At 35.7% G+C, this 19,186-nt stretch overlaps 1 protein-coding gene across 1 annotated transcript in view; it reads right to left on the bottom strand.

Annotated features, from left to right (window-relative positions):
- SLIT2 (slit guidance ligand 2) overlaps nt 1–19,186 on the bottom strand; it is a 241,465-nt gene that overhangs the window by 69,557 nt on the left and 152,722 nt on the right. Inside the window, exons 6-9 of the mRNA XM_058420666.1 lie at nt 10,997–11,068; nt 6,939–7,010; nt 4,070–4,233; nt 1,661–1,799 (exon numbers count right to left, since the gene is read on the bottom strand). Of these exons, the coding sequence (XP_058276649.1) occupies nt 1,661–1,799; nt 4,070–4,233; nt 6,939–7,010; nt 10,997–11,068 (447 nt within the window). The remainder of the gene's footprint in view (nt 1–1,660; nt 1,800–4,069; nt 4,234–6,938; nt 7,011–10,996; nt 11,069–19,186) is intronic.

Genomic DNA, 19,186 nt, shown 5'->3' with positions numbered 1-19,186 from the left:
AGGGTCACCCAGGTCAGTATTAACAACAGTAATTATGAACTGACAGATGTGATTATTATTCACATCCTAACAAGAAACCACGGTAGTTCCAACCCTCCATTGTTCAAAACCACAGGTCAGAGATCAACAAGCCAATTAAAATCTCATTGTGGAGCCCTAGTTATAAACATTCACGATCATCTTGTATCATCAAAATACTGAAAATCTTTTTATTCTGAATTTTTTCTCCAACTCATTTAATTCTAGTCAGACCTCACTTACCAGGTTGTCATCACAGCTACTTTCCCACTATTTCCCTGAAGGGAACTCCCAGATCCCCTTCCAAAACACTGCCCCTGCTGATCCCAGAAAAAAAAAATTCTGTTGCTGTGCCCCTGCCTGTCATGTCAGCAAGCTCACCTTTTGCTTTTGCTGCTCACCTGCACAGATGACAATGCAGCAGTAACTTTCCAACTGTGCCCACACAACCCCTTTTTGTGTGTTGAGGCATGGGACACTACCAGTGCTCATGTTCTTCTGTATAAGGTAAGTGCTATTAACACAATGACTACATTTTACTCTTGCCTTCTCAGATTACCCTCTGAGGACACTGCTTTAAGTAGAACACTTATTATTGGTGGTATGGATTGCTGATCTTTCATGCTAAGACACAGCTCTCTAGTAGGAAGGCTGATGAATAAAGTGACTGAAGGTGAGTGGTACAGCTTAATCCCAGCTGGCAACTGAACCTCACAAAGCTGCTCACTCACTGCCCCCACAGTAGGAGAGGGGAGAGAATCAGAAGGTTAAAACTGCAAAAACTCATGGGCTAAGACAAAGACAGTGGTGAATGAATTCTGTGCTTTGGGGTTTTTGTTGCATGCAGCTTAGCAAAAACTGCATGGAAAAAAAAGCAAAGCAAAGCACAGAATTCATTCACCACTTCTCAAGGGTGTGTTCAGGCAGGTGTCCAGCCATCTCCAGGAGATCAGGGCTTTGTCACATGTAACAGTGACTTGGGAAGACAAACACCATCACTCTGAACCTCTCACTGTTCTTGCTCTTCCCCCAGCTGTATGTGCTGAGCATGATCCCACACAGTATAGAATATCCCTTAGGTCAGTTGGGGTCAGCTGTCCCAGCTGGGTCCCCTCCCAACTCATTTTTATGTCCAGCCTCCTCTGGTGGAGTTGGGTGAGAAGGAGAAAAGGCCTTGGTTCTGTGTAAGCACTGCTCAGCAGTACAGAAAAGAACTCTGTTTTATCAACTATTTTCAAACCGAAAACATGACCTCATACCAGCTACTGTGAAGAAAACTAATCCTATCTCAGCTGAAACCAGCACAGAAAGCAGCTCTGAAGGCAACAGGCTTTAGAGTCTGCAGTGAAAAGAAGACTCATTCACTTATAGGAGAGCAAGGATTCCCAAACTCTTTTTAAACCAATTCAGAATTCAGTTTACTCATGAAATATGAGTAGCACTTACAAAAACCACTCATAAGACAGCACAAATGTCTTAAATGCTTTCATACAGCTGCATATTTGTTTTTATATCTGAGGTTGAAGGTATATACCAAAATTCTTTCCCTATATAATGCATTATTTTATGCAAATAACAAAAATTAATACATAAAGAAAAAGTGTTTTCTGTAAGTTAATGGAAGAAAAGTCACATTACGCACATTTCAGTGATGGTTTCTGGAAGGTTTGTTGGGATCTCAGTAAGGCCTTTCCCACGGCAGTCCACAATGTTGTTACTACAAGTGCAGGCAGCAGGGCAGTGCAAGACACTACAGGATGGAGCCATAAAGGACTGGTGACCTGCAAAGGAAAGCACAACATTTTACACTTACCTGAAAAATTTAAGGCAGAACTTCTAAAATAAGCATTGTAGCCTATCAGTACTTTCAAACTGCATTTATTTAAACACACAGTTAATACTAACGCGCTGATACAACCCAGAAAGGTGAAAGATAAAGGCTCAATTACTGTGACAGCACTACACAATTTTTCAACTTCTTTAGCAACAGCAATTCAAAATCATCTCGTTTAAGAAGACTGTGATCCATTTTTCAGATAAATTTTATTTCTTTAATGCTGTTAAAAACTAATTACTGATTTATTTAGTTTTTGGGATGTTGTACAGTATTAAAAATGCATGTCAAGAGAAATGAATAAACTTTGTTATGAGCACTGAATGTGACCTGTCAGTTTTGTTCTGTTCTGCAATATTTATTTGAATATGGTCCTTCAGTTATGTATTGCTTATAGACAATTTTGGAGATTTTTAAAAATTCATTTCATGACATTTCTTCCTCCCGCAGTCTGCCATTCTTGCTAACTCAGGTGGCTAGGTTGCATAAGTTCTCCCCTGATTTCTTAGTGTTTTATGTTAAAGTCAAAAATTTTAATTGCATTTGAAATTAATAATTTCATATTTAGGTATGTTTTAGAAATTAAAAACCTTATTATTATTTTCCTGAAAATAGACAGACTGCACATTTTATAATACACTAATACACTCATTCTTCTATCAATTTAATGATGCAGTGCATTTGTTTTGTAATGATACAGAAAGACATAAAAGGGATGAGAAAGGCACAACACCCTTTTCTTTCTTTTTCCATTAAGTTAGAAAAATCTAGAGACTATTTTGATATTCTCAAGGAAAAAAAAGAAACAACTTCTTGACTATGAAACCACAATTTCACTTAAGATCTCTCTCACAATATTTGATATCATATATTAATATAGGAAAGGTACACTGATAATTTAAGTTGTATCCAGTGCTGTTCCCACTTAAAACTTCATGTAATATCTGTCCAAGTTCTAAATTGCTGAGAAGATTTTGAGGCCAGGTTGGATGGGGCTTTGAGCAGTTGAGTCTGGTGGAAGGTGTCCTGGCCCATGGCAGGAGAATTGGAAGATGATCTTTAAGGTCTCTTCCAAGCCAAACCATTCTATGATTCTATGGGACAGAATTTTGCAATATAATAATTGGATTTCACATTTATGTTAGTGCTACGAAACTTTTTATATTCCCAGTAAGGAAATGTTTCACCTACCTTTACTGAACAAAATACAGTGATTCAGAGAAAAAACATGGTTATTCCCCTTGCTAATAATCAGCATTATAATGATCAAGTTATAAAACCATTCTTGACACCCAGGCTCTGCAGCCATAACATTTACATGTAAGATAAATGAAATTTTCTTGTTAGGAGCCCTTTTAAATGTACATAAAGGCAGAATTAGTGGCAAGAATACTGTTAGCATTTGCTGTGTAAAGACAGCAGTGCGTTACACTTTGATGTCAGAGGCTCTTTAATAAGGACAGAACATGGTGCTCTCCATAAAACTCTTTAAGAAACATAAATCTGTACAAATTTTTGGCAATAGGCTTCTGGGGGTTTACAGAAAACCAACCAGTAAGAGAAACCCTGCTGAACCACTGAAAAGACAGCAATATTGCAGTTGGTTTTTAATGTTCTCAGCAAAACTTGAAACATTAGACAAATTTTACAGAAATTTTTCAATCTGAATGTAAAAATATTTAAATAAAAAAGATAAACTTGCCTTCTTCCTCATCTAGAAGATACAAATAAAGGAAAAAATTGAATAGAGAAAATGTGATTAGTAATGAATTGTTAGTCATTTCATTATGTCACATCAAATAATAACCTTATGCATTAAAGCATAACAATAAAAATTCAGAAAGTTACTTAAGGATTCAGAGTAATATTTAAAAGTCAGAAAATAACAAGTATATACCTCTAAAGTTTTTTTTAAAAAAATCCTTATTACTAATGGGTTTATGTTCTCAATCAGTACACCTTTTATTTAATTTCCTGTATCTCTCCCCCACAATTACACTTCTAGAAGGCTATAGAATCTATGTGAATGCAAAATTTTCAAGGACGCGAGCACCCCACAATTACCAATAAAAACAATTAGGCTTTTCTTAATAAGCACTCATGCTTGGATCATGCAAACAGCTAACAAAAGTCAGCGTGCAGCGCTAGCAGTCAGCCCTGAGGTGTCAGTATGTGTGGCTCAGGGCAGGAGAGGCTGGGTGAGCCCGTTTCTCTTACCGCTGCAGACAAACTCCCGCTTCTGCACCTCGGCCACGTTGTGCCCACGGAGGTGTGAGGGCCCCATGCACTGCGTGTAGAGCCCCACCCGTGGGCGCTGCCGCAGCCAGTCCGACAGCCAGGCCAGGTGGCAGTCGCAGTACAGGTTGTTGGAGTGGAGGCGGCTGCATGGAACGAAACATGGCAATGCTCCCAGTTAGGGAGAACAAACAGAAGAGCAGCCAGTTTGCCCAGCCCTCCCTTCAGCAAGCAACTATGGCAATTTATTAATAAAACCGTTAAAGAGGAACTTTTTTACATATTTCTTTGAAAGTCTGGGATTTACAAGTTAATAAATAAAACTACGCAAGCAGCAAAATTACTTTTTATTTGTGGTCTAAGTAACTGGAAGAAAAAAGAAGGCTTCCTAATAAATTTACTTTTCTATAGTTTCCTGTTTCTTGTCTAAAAGAAAGAATATACAAATGCTTGAAAGATGACAAGGGACTCTTTAGTTCAGATCTCCATAAATAGTGAATAAGACAAAAATATCTCAAGAAAATTGCCCTAGAGTGGTAATACTCTAATGTCAGAAATAAAGGGTTAATAAAAGATTTCGTTTCTGTAAGTCTGGCCATTATTAGTCTCTATAGAAACAGCCTGAAAGATCCCTTTAACAGGTCATACTCATTTTCTGCTGAACATGATAGAGTAATAATCAATATAAAGCACCTTCTTTCACATCACTTTTCTGATTTCCTCTCTAGTTGTTTAATAGCAGAAAGGGGGATTAGCTGCTTTTGGCTGCTAGGGTATTTTAAGCAATGCCTGAAATTAATTAAAAGAGCAAATGGAAACAAGTGATGGAATTAAGAAAGTTGTCTCTTTGTTGGTGTGATCTGACAAAAGACCATGGCTCCTTGCCAAGTGGCAAAAACCACTTTGCCATTGATAAAATACCACACAAATGTATTCACTAAATAAGGTAAATTACTCTTCTCTGGCTCTTACATTTTCTTAAACTACCAAAAAGGATGTCCACAGCTACAAATCAAATTGTTACTCAGAATCATCCATAATAGAGATATGCCATTTTGGTCCTTTTTAGCTGATGTGCTCAATCCTAACTAAGTAACTGGAAAGGAAGTGCAGGAAATTCAGGATGTAGGCAAAGAGTTTAACTAATCCATTAGAAAACAAATCTGCAAAGCAACATGAAATGTGTAACCAACAAAAACTAAAATATTAACCAACATTTTTCTCCCCCATAAATGACTAGAAATTAAAGGCAATATATTTTTTCCTGTACTAATTCTTAGGTAAGTGCTTTGCAAATACAGTTCACAATATAGCACACTCATTCAGTGCAACCTGTGGCCAGCTGTAGGTATGAAGACCTCGCAAACCAGAAGTAATCCCACTGAAATCAATATAGTTATCCAAGCATATTCTGACTGTAAATGGGACATTACAGCTATAATCCAGGACTCTGTGTGTCCAGTTTATTTTGTTTCTAAAATATATTTTCAGAAAATTAATTATTCTAACCAAAGAAAATGTAAATATTGCTAATTTGATTAACTCTATTTCATGGTTTAAAAGAGAAACTGCATTTGAAAGTTCGAAAAAATTACAGATTGCACATTTTCAAGAATTGGGCCTGAAAGAACAGGATGAAATTCTATTATCAAAGTCTACCTGAGATGACCAAAAGCCTATGGTCAGCCCTATTTAAGTACTCTCGTATTTTTCCAAGCAATAGCTGCAATTCTGTTATGAAATCAACAAAACTGCTCATCTGTGTAAAGTTTCTTCAGTTACAAGTCATATGTTAACCCAGGTGAGTAGTCCTATTGATTTCAGAACAGTTGTGCAACTCAACATGGCTAAAAGAAACTAGGTTGGTTTTCTTTGTAAAAGTAATTCTTTAACACTAACAGTTACTCTTGAGCTCTGATAGAAAGATTCCATTCATTCTTAATTCCCACTTCACTGGAAAATCTGTTTAAAAGTGAGTCTCTGGACTAAACCTGGTTTTGCCAGTCAACACAATCTAGATTTATTTGTAGTCAGTGTAAATATACAAAGACATTATTCCAGCCCATATGACTTGGATACACGGTATTTTCACTGTGATTTGTTTTAGAGGCCCGAAGTGTTCCCCTGTCAAAGTCATAACCTCTAAAAATGGGGAACTTATTGTAAATGCTGACACAACTTTAATTATAATAGCACTACTGGATGATGCTATAATTTTATGTTACAAAGAATGTTGGCAAGCCAGTTTAGTTTAATTAGGTCTGCTAGCACTACAGTAATAAAAGCATAAAGATTTCCCATTTATCACATCTGACAGTCAATCAAAGAATCTCCAATGTTCCTAAATGAAATGTGACTCATTCAATAGCTCAAAGTAAAACAAAATTTTGACTTTCAAAAAACATCAATTTATTTCTCTGTATAGCTGTAACACATAAGAAGAATTCCCCTGTCCTCATCTTTTTTTGGTTAGAACGTGAAGCTTTTCTGTGACTGAACACAGCACAATGGAAATCCCATTTGGGAACCGGCCATGAAACTGTTTTGATAGACTTACTAATTTCATATCCTAAAAAACATTATGGAAAAGGATCCAACTTCTTCTTTATCTCCCAAGCCCCAGGTATAGTTTTGGGGTCACTTGTTAGGTTTGCCTTTCAGAATTAGCTTACACAGACACACACACAGACTTCTCACTCGTCAACCTCACAAGACATCAATATTTTTTATTTGAGCTTATGTTTGCTTTGCCTGTACATGTATTTATAGATCCCTGACAAAACTTAATAGGGGTAAAAAAAAATTTACTGGACTGATAATAATGGCAGCCAGTTTCAGTGGGACTACTCACAATGTTCTGAGTTTGGGCATATGGTTGAAACTTGCCACGGATAGTCGAGTGATGTTGTTATTGTTGAGAGTGCTGCAAAGCCAAGAAGAAGCATATTAGCATCTTATGAATTTTCTCACATTTAAAAAACGCACAGCATGAAAGCCAAGGTACTCTTTTTAGGGATGGGTATCAGGAAAAAACTCCCTGCTTTTAGTCGTATTTTTCCTCCCTGTTGAATCCCCAACAAAATACCATGGCTTTACCATTACCAGTCCTAAGTAAGAAATCACAGTAGCCTATATTTCACTCAAAAGGAACTTCCACCAATATTGATAACATCTATGGCATTCAAGCCAAACATGACATTCTGGGGTAAAAAAGAGTGTCCTTGGAGAAAATATCTTGGTTCTACGATACTGATTTCTCTTTCTAGCTTTTGAGAGAGTGGTTTTTGACAGATGATACAAGAGCTGAATGGGGTTTTTTTAAAGAATTTTAGAAAAGATCAGCTCTGGGCTGTGCTTAGGTTTTATACAGAATGAGTTACTATATATGATCCAGAGCTGGGTGAACAATACGGGAGCTTCCAAGATGATAGGAGTCAGGAATTATAACACTTTAGCAAACTAGTAATTTAAATTTTAGACAAGGTTTTGGGAAATTGAGATAGTGACTAGAAACAAATCTTATCTAGTTCTTGGCTACACAGGCCCATTATACTCAGTACATGCAGTTTGTAAAGATTCAGAAACTTTATGAATTAACTTGCAGTTAAATACTGTCTTTAGGCTGCAAATAAAATACAAATAAGCTTGACTCCAAAAAAAAGGAAGCAAACAACAGAATTTACAGATTACTCATCTGAGCAGAATGGATAATGAGCTCTATGTAACTATAACAGTAATAAAATATAACCTTCACTGAAAAAAGCATTTTCCTTTTCCCTTTTTTTTTTTTTTTTTTTTTTTTTTTAAAGCACAAACTATAATTCATACCTATTTTGAACAATTTTTTCAGTACTGTCTGATCTTGAAACACTGAAAGGTAAAATCACAGCACCCTGACCAGGAACAGGCCATATTTCTCTATATTAACCAAGCAATTAATTAGTGGTGCAATGTGCAGCATTTTACCCTTGTGTCCTTACTCATTCCATGTACTAAATCTTTCCTTTGCTATTCATAAGGGATCTCCCCTGTGTGTTCTTAGGGATACATAAACAAAGAGACAAATAATAGGGGAAACAAAACCAAACCCAAAACCAACCAACCAACCAAACAAAACCCCAAAACCACAACTAAATAGAAGAACTGTGCCCCTTTTCAAAACATAACAAAAACAAACCAACAAAAAATGGCCAATGTACTGGATACATCCACAAAAGGTATCTTAATGAATAAATGTCAGTAAATTGTGGCAGAGGTTTTTACTATGTCCACATGGTAAATGATGACTCCCACAATTCTTCCTGCATAACTTCTCACAAGATTTTAAAATCATCTTTTCAATGAAGGGAAGGAAAATCAGCCAATATTTCCATACCATTTAAGAGAAGGTGAATCTACACGTTTTAATTTCCAGTTTCAGCTGTTTGATGTTTGCCTTGCTATTTTGTATGTATGAGCAATTTTTCAGGGTAAAGAAAATTAGATATAGGAATAGATGTAAGGGATACATATGGAATTAAATTATTGTTATAGCCATTCCTCTGTAATGATTAAAAAATGCTTAATATCATTACAGAGCTGTAATTAAAAAAAGTTGGCTCAATACTTTTACCTAAGTGTTACATACTATAGCAAAGACTGTGATGACTGACTTTTCTTCCATTTTATAGACACTCCTCTTTTTTTTTAACACCAGCATTATATTTTCCCAATAGTCTGCTTCCCAAATACAGCAGATTTCCCTTAAAAAAAAAAACCAAAACAATAGACAAAGGAAAGCTAACATTTCACAGAAATTCATGGGGAGGAATATTCAGGCTATTTTGCCTCTTTAACACTAATAGCATCTAAAATTCTACAATTATTTAACCAAGATTTTTTATTTTGGTAAGCACTTCCAACTGTTACTAAACAGGATTACAATTTGTTTGAAAGCTTTACCTCAAACTTGAAGTTTGAAGTCATATCCACCTACTCTGCTTAGTTAGAATAATCGACTCCAAATCAAAAAAAACATGCATAGCCTTATTTGCTACTAAGTGCATATACAGTATGATCTGATCTACGTAGTTCTCATTCTTTAAGCCATATTGTAAAGGAAGCTTAATCAGATACAAAATCTTCAGTAGTGTTTGAAATATCTATCTCAATTTCTTAAAATGTCATGAATCTTTACATAATTTTTATTGCATTAATTCTAGACAGCAAACATTTAGCCATGTATCTGAACAATGCTAACTGACTATGTATATTCATTCACAAAAATTCTACCTACGTAATTTTCTGCAGGCTATTATTTTAGAGGTTTTTTTCCTCTTTTTTCCACTCATTGAAATCAATGTAAAAATTGTACCCCTGACCTCAACTGCAAGGATGACCTTTTAAGAACACTAAAATTGCAAGCATTAAAAAATCCAGAAAATATTAATTTTTTTAATAAACACTTAATCCTTGCATTTGTAAAGAAAGGCTCATATTAATTAAAAAAACCAAAACCAAACCATAACAAGCAGATTAAGCCATCACTGGAAAAAATATTCTGTCACATATAAGAGTTCAAAATATAAAAATTTCAGAGAACATCACAATTACTGACAGACAGCTAATCATCAACTTAACAATGAGATGTAGCATTGAAACTACACTATATTTTACATGGCTTTATACCAGACACTTAACAATAAGCTTGCTATTCTATGATTGCAAAATAAAAAAATAGTATCAAATTTGGCTGCAAGTTTTATTCACTCATAAGTAAAACAAATAGTGCTTAATAGTAAAAAAACCTTTACCACCAGCTACTTACATGCTCTTTGGTTTCTTAGACATGCAGATACTATCTATTGCCAGAGAAGCTTCTGCTCTTCAGAATATTAAAAAAGAAAAAAAAAGAAAAAAAAAAGCGCCCAAAAAACCCCAAACACACACAAAACCAAACCAAACCAAACCAAAACACAGAAAAAACCCCAAACACAATAAACCCCATATCCTCACCCTCCTCAAATTGTGATTTTTCAGGTGTGTTTCAATTTACCATGAAGCAACTCACTGATACACAAATTCTTCCACTTCTCTTAATGAAGAAAATCCAAATAAAATGTGTCCCTTTGACTGACAGAGCAAATATTTCAGGAATGCATCCTGTGCCTCAGATTCTTTGAGAACTAAGGCACTCTGCTCATTATAGTAACTATTCTCAGATGATAATTTTGTTACCTTTAACCTCACTGATAGCCACTTGAAGAAAGTGAAAAAAAAGGTATGCAAAGAAAGTGTTGCAATAATAAACCTCAGTGACACTAAAAAAGATATTTACCTATACATACAAATGTATTTATGCACATAAAATGTTTTAAAAAGAAGCTATTAACATGGACATGCTAAACATCTTAACATATAGCAGTAGTGTTTGCCAGAAAGTGCCTCTTTGAAAACATCCAGATTGTCAAATAGATAGAGCATATTGCTCCTTACACTGAGTCTGAAGGATCAGATTGATGTTGAGTATACAACAAAAGCAATCCTAAAATGTTCAGCACAACAATAGTAATGGATAATTATACAAAATTAATTGGGTTCATTAATACTGCTGCCCTCCCCCTTTTAAAAATGAAATATATTCTTTTCTTACAGTATCTGCCAATGGCTTATTATTATTATTATTATTATTATTATTATTATTATTATTATTATTATTATGTTTAATGGCTATCTTGGAGAGTAAAGGAGTATCTATGCCAGTCCATATCCTCTTACCATTTTATAGCACATTGCAGTGGATTATTTTAAGACATCTTTTCACTAGACCATCCCGACACCAGGCTGCAGCTTGCAGATAAGCTGCTACATTAGACATGCTCCCCAGACACTGAGCTCTTGCTACAAGTAAGAGATACAAGGAATACTTACAGCACTTCCAGGTCACGCAGAGCCCTAAACGCCCCATCTTCAATACAGCTGATCTGGTTGTAATCCAGTTGCCTGTTAAACAGATTAGGAGGGCATTTGTAAGGGAGAGGCGTGCTGGCAAGGCGAGGTGTAGGGGAAGCCTCCCGAAGGGGTGGCAAAGGCAGGCCAGGCGAAGGGAAAGGCTCTGGCCATCGCTGCCCGCTCCAGGCTGTCGCACGGCGCTGGCCTGCACGCTGCCACAGAAATCCCTTTTTGTTCTCAACTGTCTGCGCAAAACAGCAGCGCTGGGAAAGCTCCAGTAAATAATAACTGCACCTTATATTAAATGCCAAAGGAATGCAATTTCATTACATCAAGAAAAGCTATCCATTAAAAGCTCTCAGCGTCATCTCGCTGAAACAATTTCATTAAGGTAAAGGACGGTAAATCACTTAATGTCACACGCATCCCCTCGGTGACCTAACAGAATCCATTTATCAGAGCAGCCCAGCTGCATGTTAATTCCACCCACCGCGGCAGGGACCAGGGACAGACACCAGTTTTAGGGGTCTCCCTGCGTGTGTGCATGCCTGGAGCAGGTAGGAGGTGTTACCCCCAGGTATGCAGGGGATTTAGAGTAATTACCTCTTGGAATATGTCTACATGTAGAAATAACAGTGTCCGAGGCATTAACAGACCTGTTTACGTATCTCCTTTAGTTCTGCTTCAAATGAAAGTAGTGTTTCTGCTGTAACCTTCAGTATCTGGTTTTCTACAGACTTTGTGCTGTCTGCAATTATATGCAGATAGTGTGTTGTAATGGACCACTTGAATTCTAGACATAAAACTCAGCAATCCATCCCATACATTATTAATCCTTAAGCATTAAGTTATGAAAGATTTAGATTAGTTTCTCTGAAGGTGATTATTACCTTTTCAATTCAAAACATTGATACAGCACGTATAGCCCAATTAAAAACGTCCGCTTAAATTAACGATCATGCAAATATAAAATCACACTTTCTCTACTGATAAAAGCTTTCCTTATAAATGCTGAATTGTCTTATGTATTTCAGGGCACGACTTGCAAAGCAGAGATGATAAAAAAAATCTCACTTTAAAAACTTCTCTAAGCTGGTAGCTTGTCAGTGTCAAATAATATATATGAGTACATGTGTGTGAACAATATAAAGAAAATGAACAAAATACAAATGAACTCTGCCCTTCTGTCTTCAATTATATATTAGCTAGGAGGGCTAATGATACTTTTACTAAAGCCTTTTCTGTGATTCTTCTGAATCTATGATAACATTTTACTTTATTAATAAACCATCACACCCACTGCTGAATGTAATGTACCAACTTCTATAAAGTTCTTCTAGTTTCATCTGAATTGCTACTACAAGGGAATAAAATATTGTCATAATTGTAACAGTGCCTGTGTTTCTGTGCATTGAAAGCTAAATACAAACTATTGGTTGCTGAATATGATCTTTAATCATTTTGGTGCAATGTTACAACACCAGTGCTGCAGTGTTGGAATATTTAGGTCTACTTTCTAAGGCTTCTCCAATTTTTAGTAATGAATTTCATTTAACAATTAAGCTAATAGCCTTTTTATTTTAAAGAGGTAAAATATACACACAGTACAATTCTCTAACCTCTCAAACAATTTATCAAAGCTATTTAAATTACTACAATGGCATGAAACGTTACCCTTGACACAATACAAAAGAGAAATTGTTTCCAGACAAATTGGAAAAATCTTTTAATGCCATCAAATTTGCCTAATGCAATCTGTAGGTTAATCTGTAAAAGGGTGAGCTGTATGTTTGCCCATATCTTATTATCCTTAACTGTCAATGTATAAATCAGTGCTGACACAGCTTCTTCTAAATCATCCGTATTATACACAAAGGAAAATCTTTTAAACCAGAGAAAGCTCTTGCGAAAATCTACACAAACTGAAAGGCAGATTTCTTCCACCAGACTGGCAGCAGTTGTGGTGATCCTGAAAACTTTTGGACTTCTTCCTTTAATGAGTCACCATGATCACTACCTTAGTGAAGGGTGAGTTGTTTCTGTTTAAACCTTCTTACCAGAAAGATTACTCTGTCTTCACTGAGCTAATGAATTGGTTTCAGTTTGAGGAAGGGAAGTTTGCAGATGGGAGAGGAAAAATATTCCCTAGCTTTAAAAATTACTGGTTTTGAAAGATGCTACCATCTTTATGTTTTAGATTATTTTCCATCACTTACAACCATGATATAAAAATGATTAGACACACACCATGAAGAACAATTGGTGTGATATATATACCTGTATTTATTTTTATAAGCTATGAAAGGGACATGACTCTGAAGATTGTGTGACTGACTTGAGTAGCAATTTATGGTAAAAGTAAAAGTTAAGGGTAAGGATACCTAAACTGTATATACGACCCAAACAGAATGTTAGACGATATTCCACAACCAGTGTAACATTAGGTCATGATGTCCTTCTACAGATATCCTGAAGCAATGGGATTATATTTTTTGATAAAACTGGTTCTTGACAACATGTATTAAGCTATGACTTAAGGAACAAGCAAGAATACTAGAAATTAAAAAGTACATATTTATCTAATTTAAAGTTATGTTCTATTGTTTAAGTATCGCTTTAAAAAACACACCTCAAAATCTCCAATACCATAATGAAACCTTTCTCACCACTAAGCTACTGAGTATACCAATAACCATAATTCCATCTTAGAAAGATTCCCCCTCCCAAGACTGCTTTTCTTCTTTTCAAATTATTAGAACACTCTGAGAAGTGAAGCTGACCAGACATGGACCAGCAACTCTGGCCCATTCTCATCCTTCTCCTCTCCCATTTGTCTTTATCATCTTTCCTCCTGCTCCATCTCCATTTTGGGTCTTTCTATGTGGGATCTCTCCACGCATTTGTGAAGTTGCTGTTCCTTTCTGCCTCCAACATTCACAAAGCTTCAGCAGTGCCATTGCTGTGAAGCTCATAAGATACCAGTTGTCACATTCAAAATCCCTCTATAATCACAGAGAATTAAGTGGATTTTGCACCTGTGTCTGCAGCATTACCTGGGTATTTTGTATATAATCTAACCGAATTAATCTACTGCTGCTTAAAATGTCAATGTTTATGTGAGCTTAGCAATAAGAACTAGTAAGAATAATAAGCATTCAACTAATAATATGCCTACTTTAAAATGCTGTTTATTTATTGTTCTTGTGGATACATCTTATGCTGTAGAAACCTGTTGCTAACTTATGTTTTCTTCCCGTCTGGCATATGTTGCCTACCAGATAATGATAAACATCTTAAAATAAAATTTGTTATCCCACAAGAACATACAATGACTAACAGAAGATGTTGCATACATTTAAAAGCTACTACCCCCACACAGGAAAAATCTGTCATTTGACTCTTGACAGAGAAAACCTCCTTTACTATTACTATAAAGTTGAAAGTTGGAACAATTGAAACAATTGTCTGCTTTACTCTCCTGTTCTTCACATTTTAAGGACACTTTATGGTCCTGTCTGAGACTTGCTTTTTTCAACAAAATGGAGCTATGCTTCCTATTTCTTACTCCTCAGTTTCAAGACAAATCAGTAATTTCAGTGGAATTAGTTAAAAATGATGTTTAAAAAAAGTGCTAGAATTTATTCTGTTTTTATCAAACTTCAAAGAACTGCTTGTTTGCCATGACTATTAATATTTACAGCCAAGTAACACATACTTGCTGAACAAACTAGAAGTTTTAGAAGCTAAAAGACTTATAGCTTATTTGCTCAATCCTCTAAAAATTGTCTAGCAATCTATTTGGTTAATCCCAGAATTATCTTACAGGAGAAAAAAATATTAATTAAAAAAAAGTAAAAATGAAAGAGAAGAACGTCATCAAATGGAGGATGCATACAAAATGAAAAATCTGTATGTTATGTGATTCAAAGATATTATCACATTAATAAGAAATAACTGTTTAAAAGAAACCAAAACTTTAAAAATAGTATTTATTTTAACTGTCAGTAAGAACAAGTTGGTGTTTTTTTTCCCAAAGGCCACAGAGTCACCAACCTGCTTGACAACAAGAGGCTGTCAGAGCTATTTCTTATTGTAATAAAGATCTTAAGCATATACAGAATATAGTTCACTACACCCTGTGAAAATCCTTCTTTATGTAAACTTGAAATGCAGGTGGCTGAATAGACTAGCAGTCCAATTGATATGCCAGTAAGAACAAGCATGAGAAATATCGAATTCTAGATTATTTAGGCATATCTTGGACAAGCAATGCATTTAGAACAGCACTTGTACCATTACAACTATATAGTATAGTACAACTCTACTTCCAACTGCAGCGGAATTTTATGCATGATCTGAGAAGAAATAAGTAATGAGAACATCTTCAGCACGAATCTCTTTTTCAACAAGTAATAATTGAAATTAAAAAAAGTTCAACCATTCCCAAAAAGAGATTAATACAAAATTAATTTAAGTCTTTAGTGGCAGCTTTAAATGTTTCACAATCAGCATAAAAGATGCATAAGGGCAACAACAAGTAATATCAATCCAAGTTTTGGACAAAGCTTAGTGTAATGGGAAGGACTTAGATTGGATACTTGTGAATGCCTCCCTCTTCACTAATGCTTCATTTTCCCAGGCAATTTAATGTGTGAAGCTACTGCATTGCTCTGCCGCCTTTATCCCTGGCATGACAGCTACAGTCTCCCCCACTTGCTGGAAAAAAATGGAACCAAATTAACACAAAGAAGAGAGTAGTTGAAAAAAGGCCAGGAGCATGACAAGAAAAGCAGGGCACAAGACACAATGAAAATGAGCCCTACTATTTTTGGTAGCATTTGAGATTGCATATATTTAGCATTGCAATGCTATATTCCACCGTAATATTGGTATATTCCTTTCCATCCTCTGCCAAGTATTGATTACACAGAAAAAGAGAAAATTGGAATCTTACAAAATTTTACGCATTTGAAATGGAAAAGTCATAAAGCCAAAATCTACTCAAAAGGAGAGCATTGCACTGTTGTTCTTTCAGCGGCGCCTTACATTTGTTAGTAACTCAGTTATTTTTCTTCCTAATTCAACCAGCTTCAAAAACAACCCCATTCAAGCTTACAATTTGGGCACCTAAAGCATTTTCTTACCATCTTAAATGTGAACACAATTCCTGAGTTTGGGAAAATTTGAAGAATCTTTCACATCCAGTGTGAGTACTCTATCACCAGGGAGGGTTATGAAATGCTCGTTAACATGTATATTAAAAATTCTGTGTTTAGTTTCCCATTTATATGATAATGTCTGTTCATTTTTTTAAAAAGGGGGTGCCACTGTTTTCTCTGAAGAATCTAATGTTATGGTGAGTACTTTTCGCCCTGAAAAATTAGCAAGTTAGGGATAACTTTCAGAATTGTATTTCCAGATTTTCACCCTAATTTCTCTGGTCTCAAATCAGTAGCTATAGTGTACACTCTTTAAGTCATTCAAGAGTACTTCCTTGAATAGAAAAATGGAGACTTTGACACACTGCAGCTATTTTGCTTTTTTATATTTGAACTGCCAGAATAATGGATACTGGGTTTCTAATCTGGAGAACTACAACAGAAGCTTCCCTCATTTTTGTCACTTTTACTGAAGAACTTAATACTTTACAAACAACTGGGCTGCATTGGTGAGAGTGAAGCCAGTGACACCGGCATTTTTGAAATGACTTCTGAGTTTGTAAGATGGCGCCTGGTGTTCGCCTCCTCAGTAGAAGACAGAGTCCAAACAGGGCCACCAAGATGAGAGGGTTGAAGTAGGTGACACTTGGGGATGGTCTGCAAGAACTGCATTTTTTCAGTCTTCAGAGAGGGTGGAAAGGGGGGAAATTATTGTTGCCTACAACTGCCTCAGATGAGAGTACAGACAGATTCACACTCTTCTCAGTTATAAGATGAAAGGCATAACAAATTGGAAACTGGGTAATTCTAATTAGATATAAATTACATTTGTGAGGCCTAAATGTTTCTCGGGGTTTGTTATTCTTTTTTCTACAAGGGTGTGGCAGGTTGCCTGTGTTGTCAATTCTCATAATGTCTTGCCCATTTTGCTTTTATCTTCTACAGAAACTATACAGGGAATGTTATTAAGATGTCCAGAAAGAAAACACCATTGATGCATTTTATGGAATCAAGCAACTTTCTTCTGCGAAACATCAGGAAGACTCTAGAGCTAACATATTGCAGGAGGTTACAGTGGTATTATCAACATTAAAGGAAACACTTTCCTTCAGAAAGTATCTGAGTTAACACCTCATTCCCCTTGCTCTGCAAAGACTGAGAGGCATACAGTAATATGTTTCCAAAATATTCCAACTCCTGATTCAGAAGAAAGGTATTTGGTGGAAATGAGAGAATGGTGAGTCTCCACTCAGTAATATAAAATACTTTATCAGGTCAAATTCTGTGAAATTTGTTAACTACTTTTAAAACAGCTATTGTTTTGGATTGTTATCAATCATTCCATGTTTAAAAAAAAAAAAAAAAAAGGCTCAGTAATTTAAACTGAAACTGATGCAATTACTGCACTTATATAGGTTTCTTTTATCTTTGTACCTTCACCTATCTCATAGATGAGTTTGGAAGAGATACATCTTTAACATTATGCTCAGCTACTGGGCTATTTCTAGAACAGGTGTCCAAAACTAGAACAAATATGGAATTCTGTTTATGACAATTCTTAGTAAAGATATACAAGTATTTGGTTCCTGGACCTTAAGTTAATCACCTTCATAGACTCATAGAATCAATTAGGTTGGAAAAGACCTCTAAGATCATGAAGTTTGACTGTAAACCCGACACCCCCAAGTCCACTGCTCAATCACGTATCTTAGTGACACATCTACACATTTTTGAATACCTCTAGTTTGTAGTGACTCAATCTCTTTCCCCAGCCAGATGCTCCAGAGCTTAAAAAAATTTTTGGTGAAGAACTTTTTCCTCATATCCAATCTAAACTTCTCCTGATGTCACTATAGGGCATTTCCTCTTATCTTCTCACTTGTTACTTGGCAAAGAGATTGAATCATACCTGGCTACAACCTCCTGACAGACAGTTCAATTCCTGTTTGAATAGTGAAGCCTCCTATACTTATCACTTATCAAATGTCTCCTTAAGTTTTTTGAAAAATGAAATACAACTTGTAAAATTCTCGCTACACCTTTCTTCTCTAAGTAATGACCAAGGCTACATGGAAGGCTGGGGTTTGTCCCTCCTCATCAAAGATTCTGGAAAGGTACAACAGCCTGATCTAGTTACATAAATGCTGTGCTAGAATTCACCCAACTCATCCCATGAAGTTATTGGTCATTCTGCAGAGTGATTTTAGAGGAATCATGAAGTTTTCTGATTATGGGTTTGATGGCGCTTTTTTTTTTTTGGGGGGGGGGGGGAACAACTCATGAGGAGACATCTGTAGTATCTACCCCATCACAATAAAAAAATATGCCACAGAAATGATTTTGAATTTGTGGCAATGCTACTGTGTTTATGATATGTATATTTTTTTAATTATCTCCTGAAAAGAGAAACACTTTAAAGGGCAGATCAACTGTTTCATGCAAGTTTAAGACATAATTCAGGATTCTTAGCTTAAAAATGCACACTAAGATAAAAAGAGTATCTCAGATAAAGATTTGTATCCTAATGCAGTTATTAACTTTAATTTTCTTACAATATATAAGGACACCTACATTCTAAACTACTGCTGCGCCACTAGAATATTTTCAATGATGCTGCTGTTTTTACTACCAAAGTTCCTTTCTGTGGCTGTATAAATTTTTAAACACAAAAGATCATGCAGAAAAATGCAGGCTTCTGGTAGCCAAACCTCTTTTTGCCAATATATAGTGATGGGACTAGTCCTGAATAAAAACTCATAAACTGTCAGTTAAACAAAGTAACAAAGCTACTTTGAGAATCACAAGTACTTGCATGTTTTGGAACACCATAGAATTGAACATAACGATTTTTTCCAATGAGGTATGATAGAATTTTACTGTAGGGAAGAACTGTAGTAGGCCAAATTCTTGAGCATTCTGCTAAATCTTCAAAAAGACATTTTCCTCGCCAATTTGTGTGCAGTGCTGCAGGCAGCAGAATGAAGTGGATTCCATCACAGCAGACAGAAAA

The sequence above is a fragment of the Hirundo rustica genome, chromosome 5, assembly GCF_015227805.2.
Source record: "Hirundo rustica isolate bHirRus1 chromosome 5, bHirRus1.pri.v3, whole genome shotgun sequence".
In the NCBI taxonomy this organism is placed as follows: Eukaryota; Metazoa; Chordata; class Aves; order Passeriformes; family Hirundinidae; genus Hirundo; species Hirundo rustica.
Note: the sequence above shows the minus strand (reverse complement) of the source record. Positions and strands in the feature narration are given on the sequence as shown.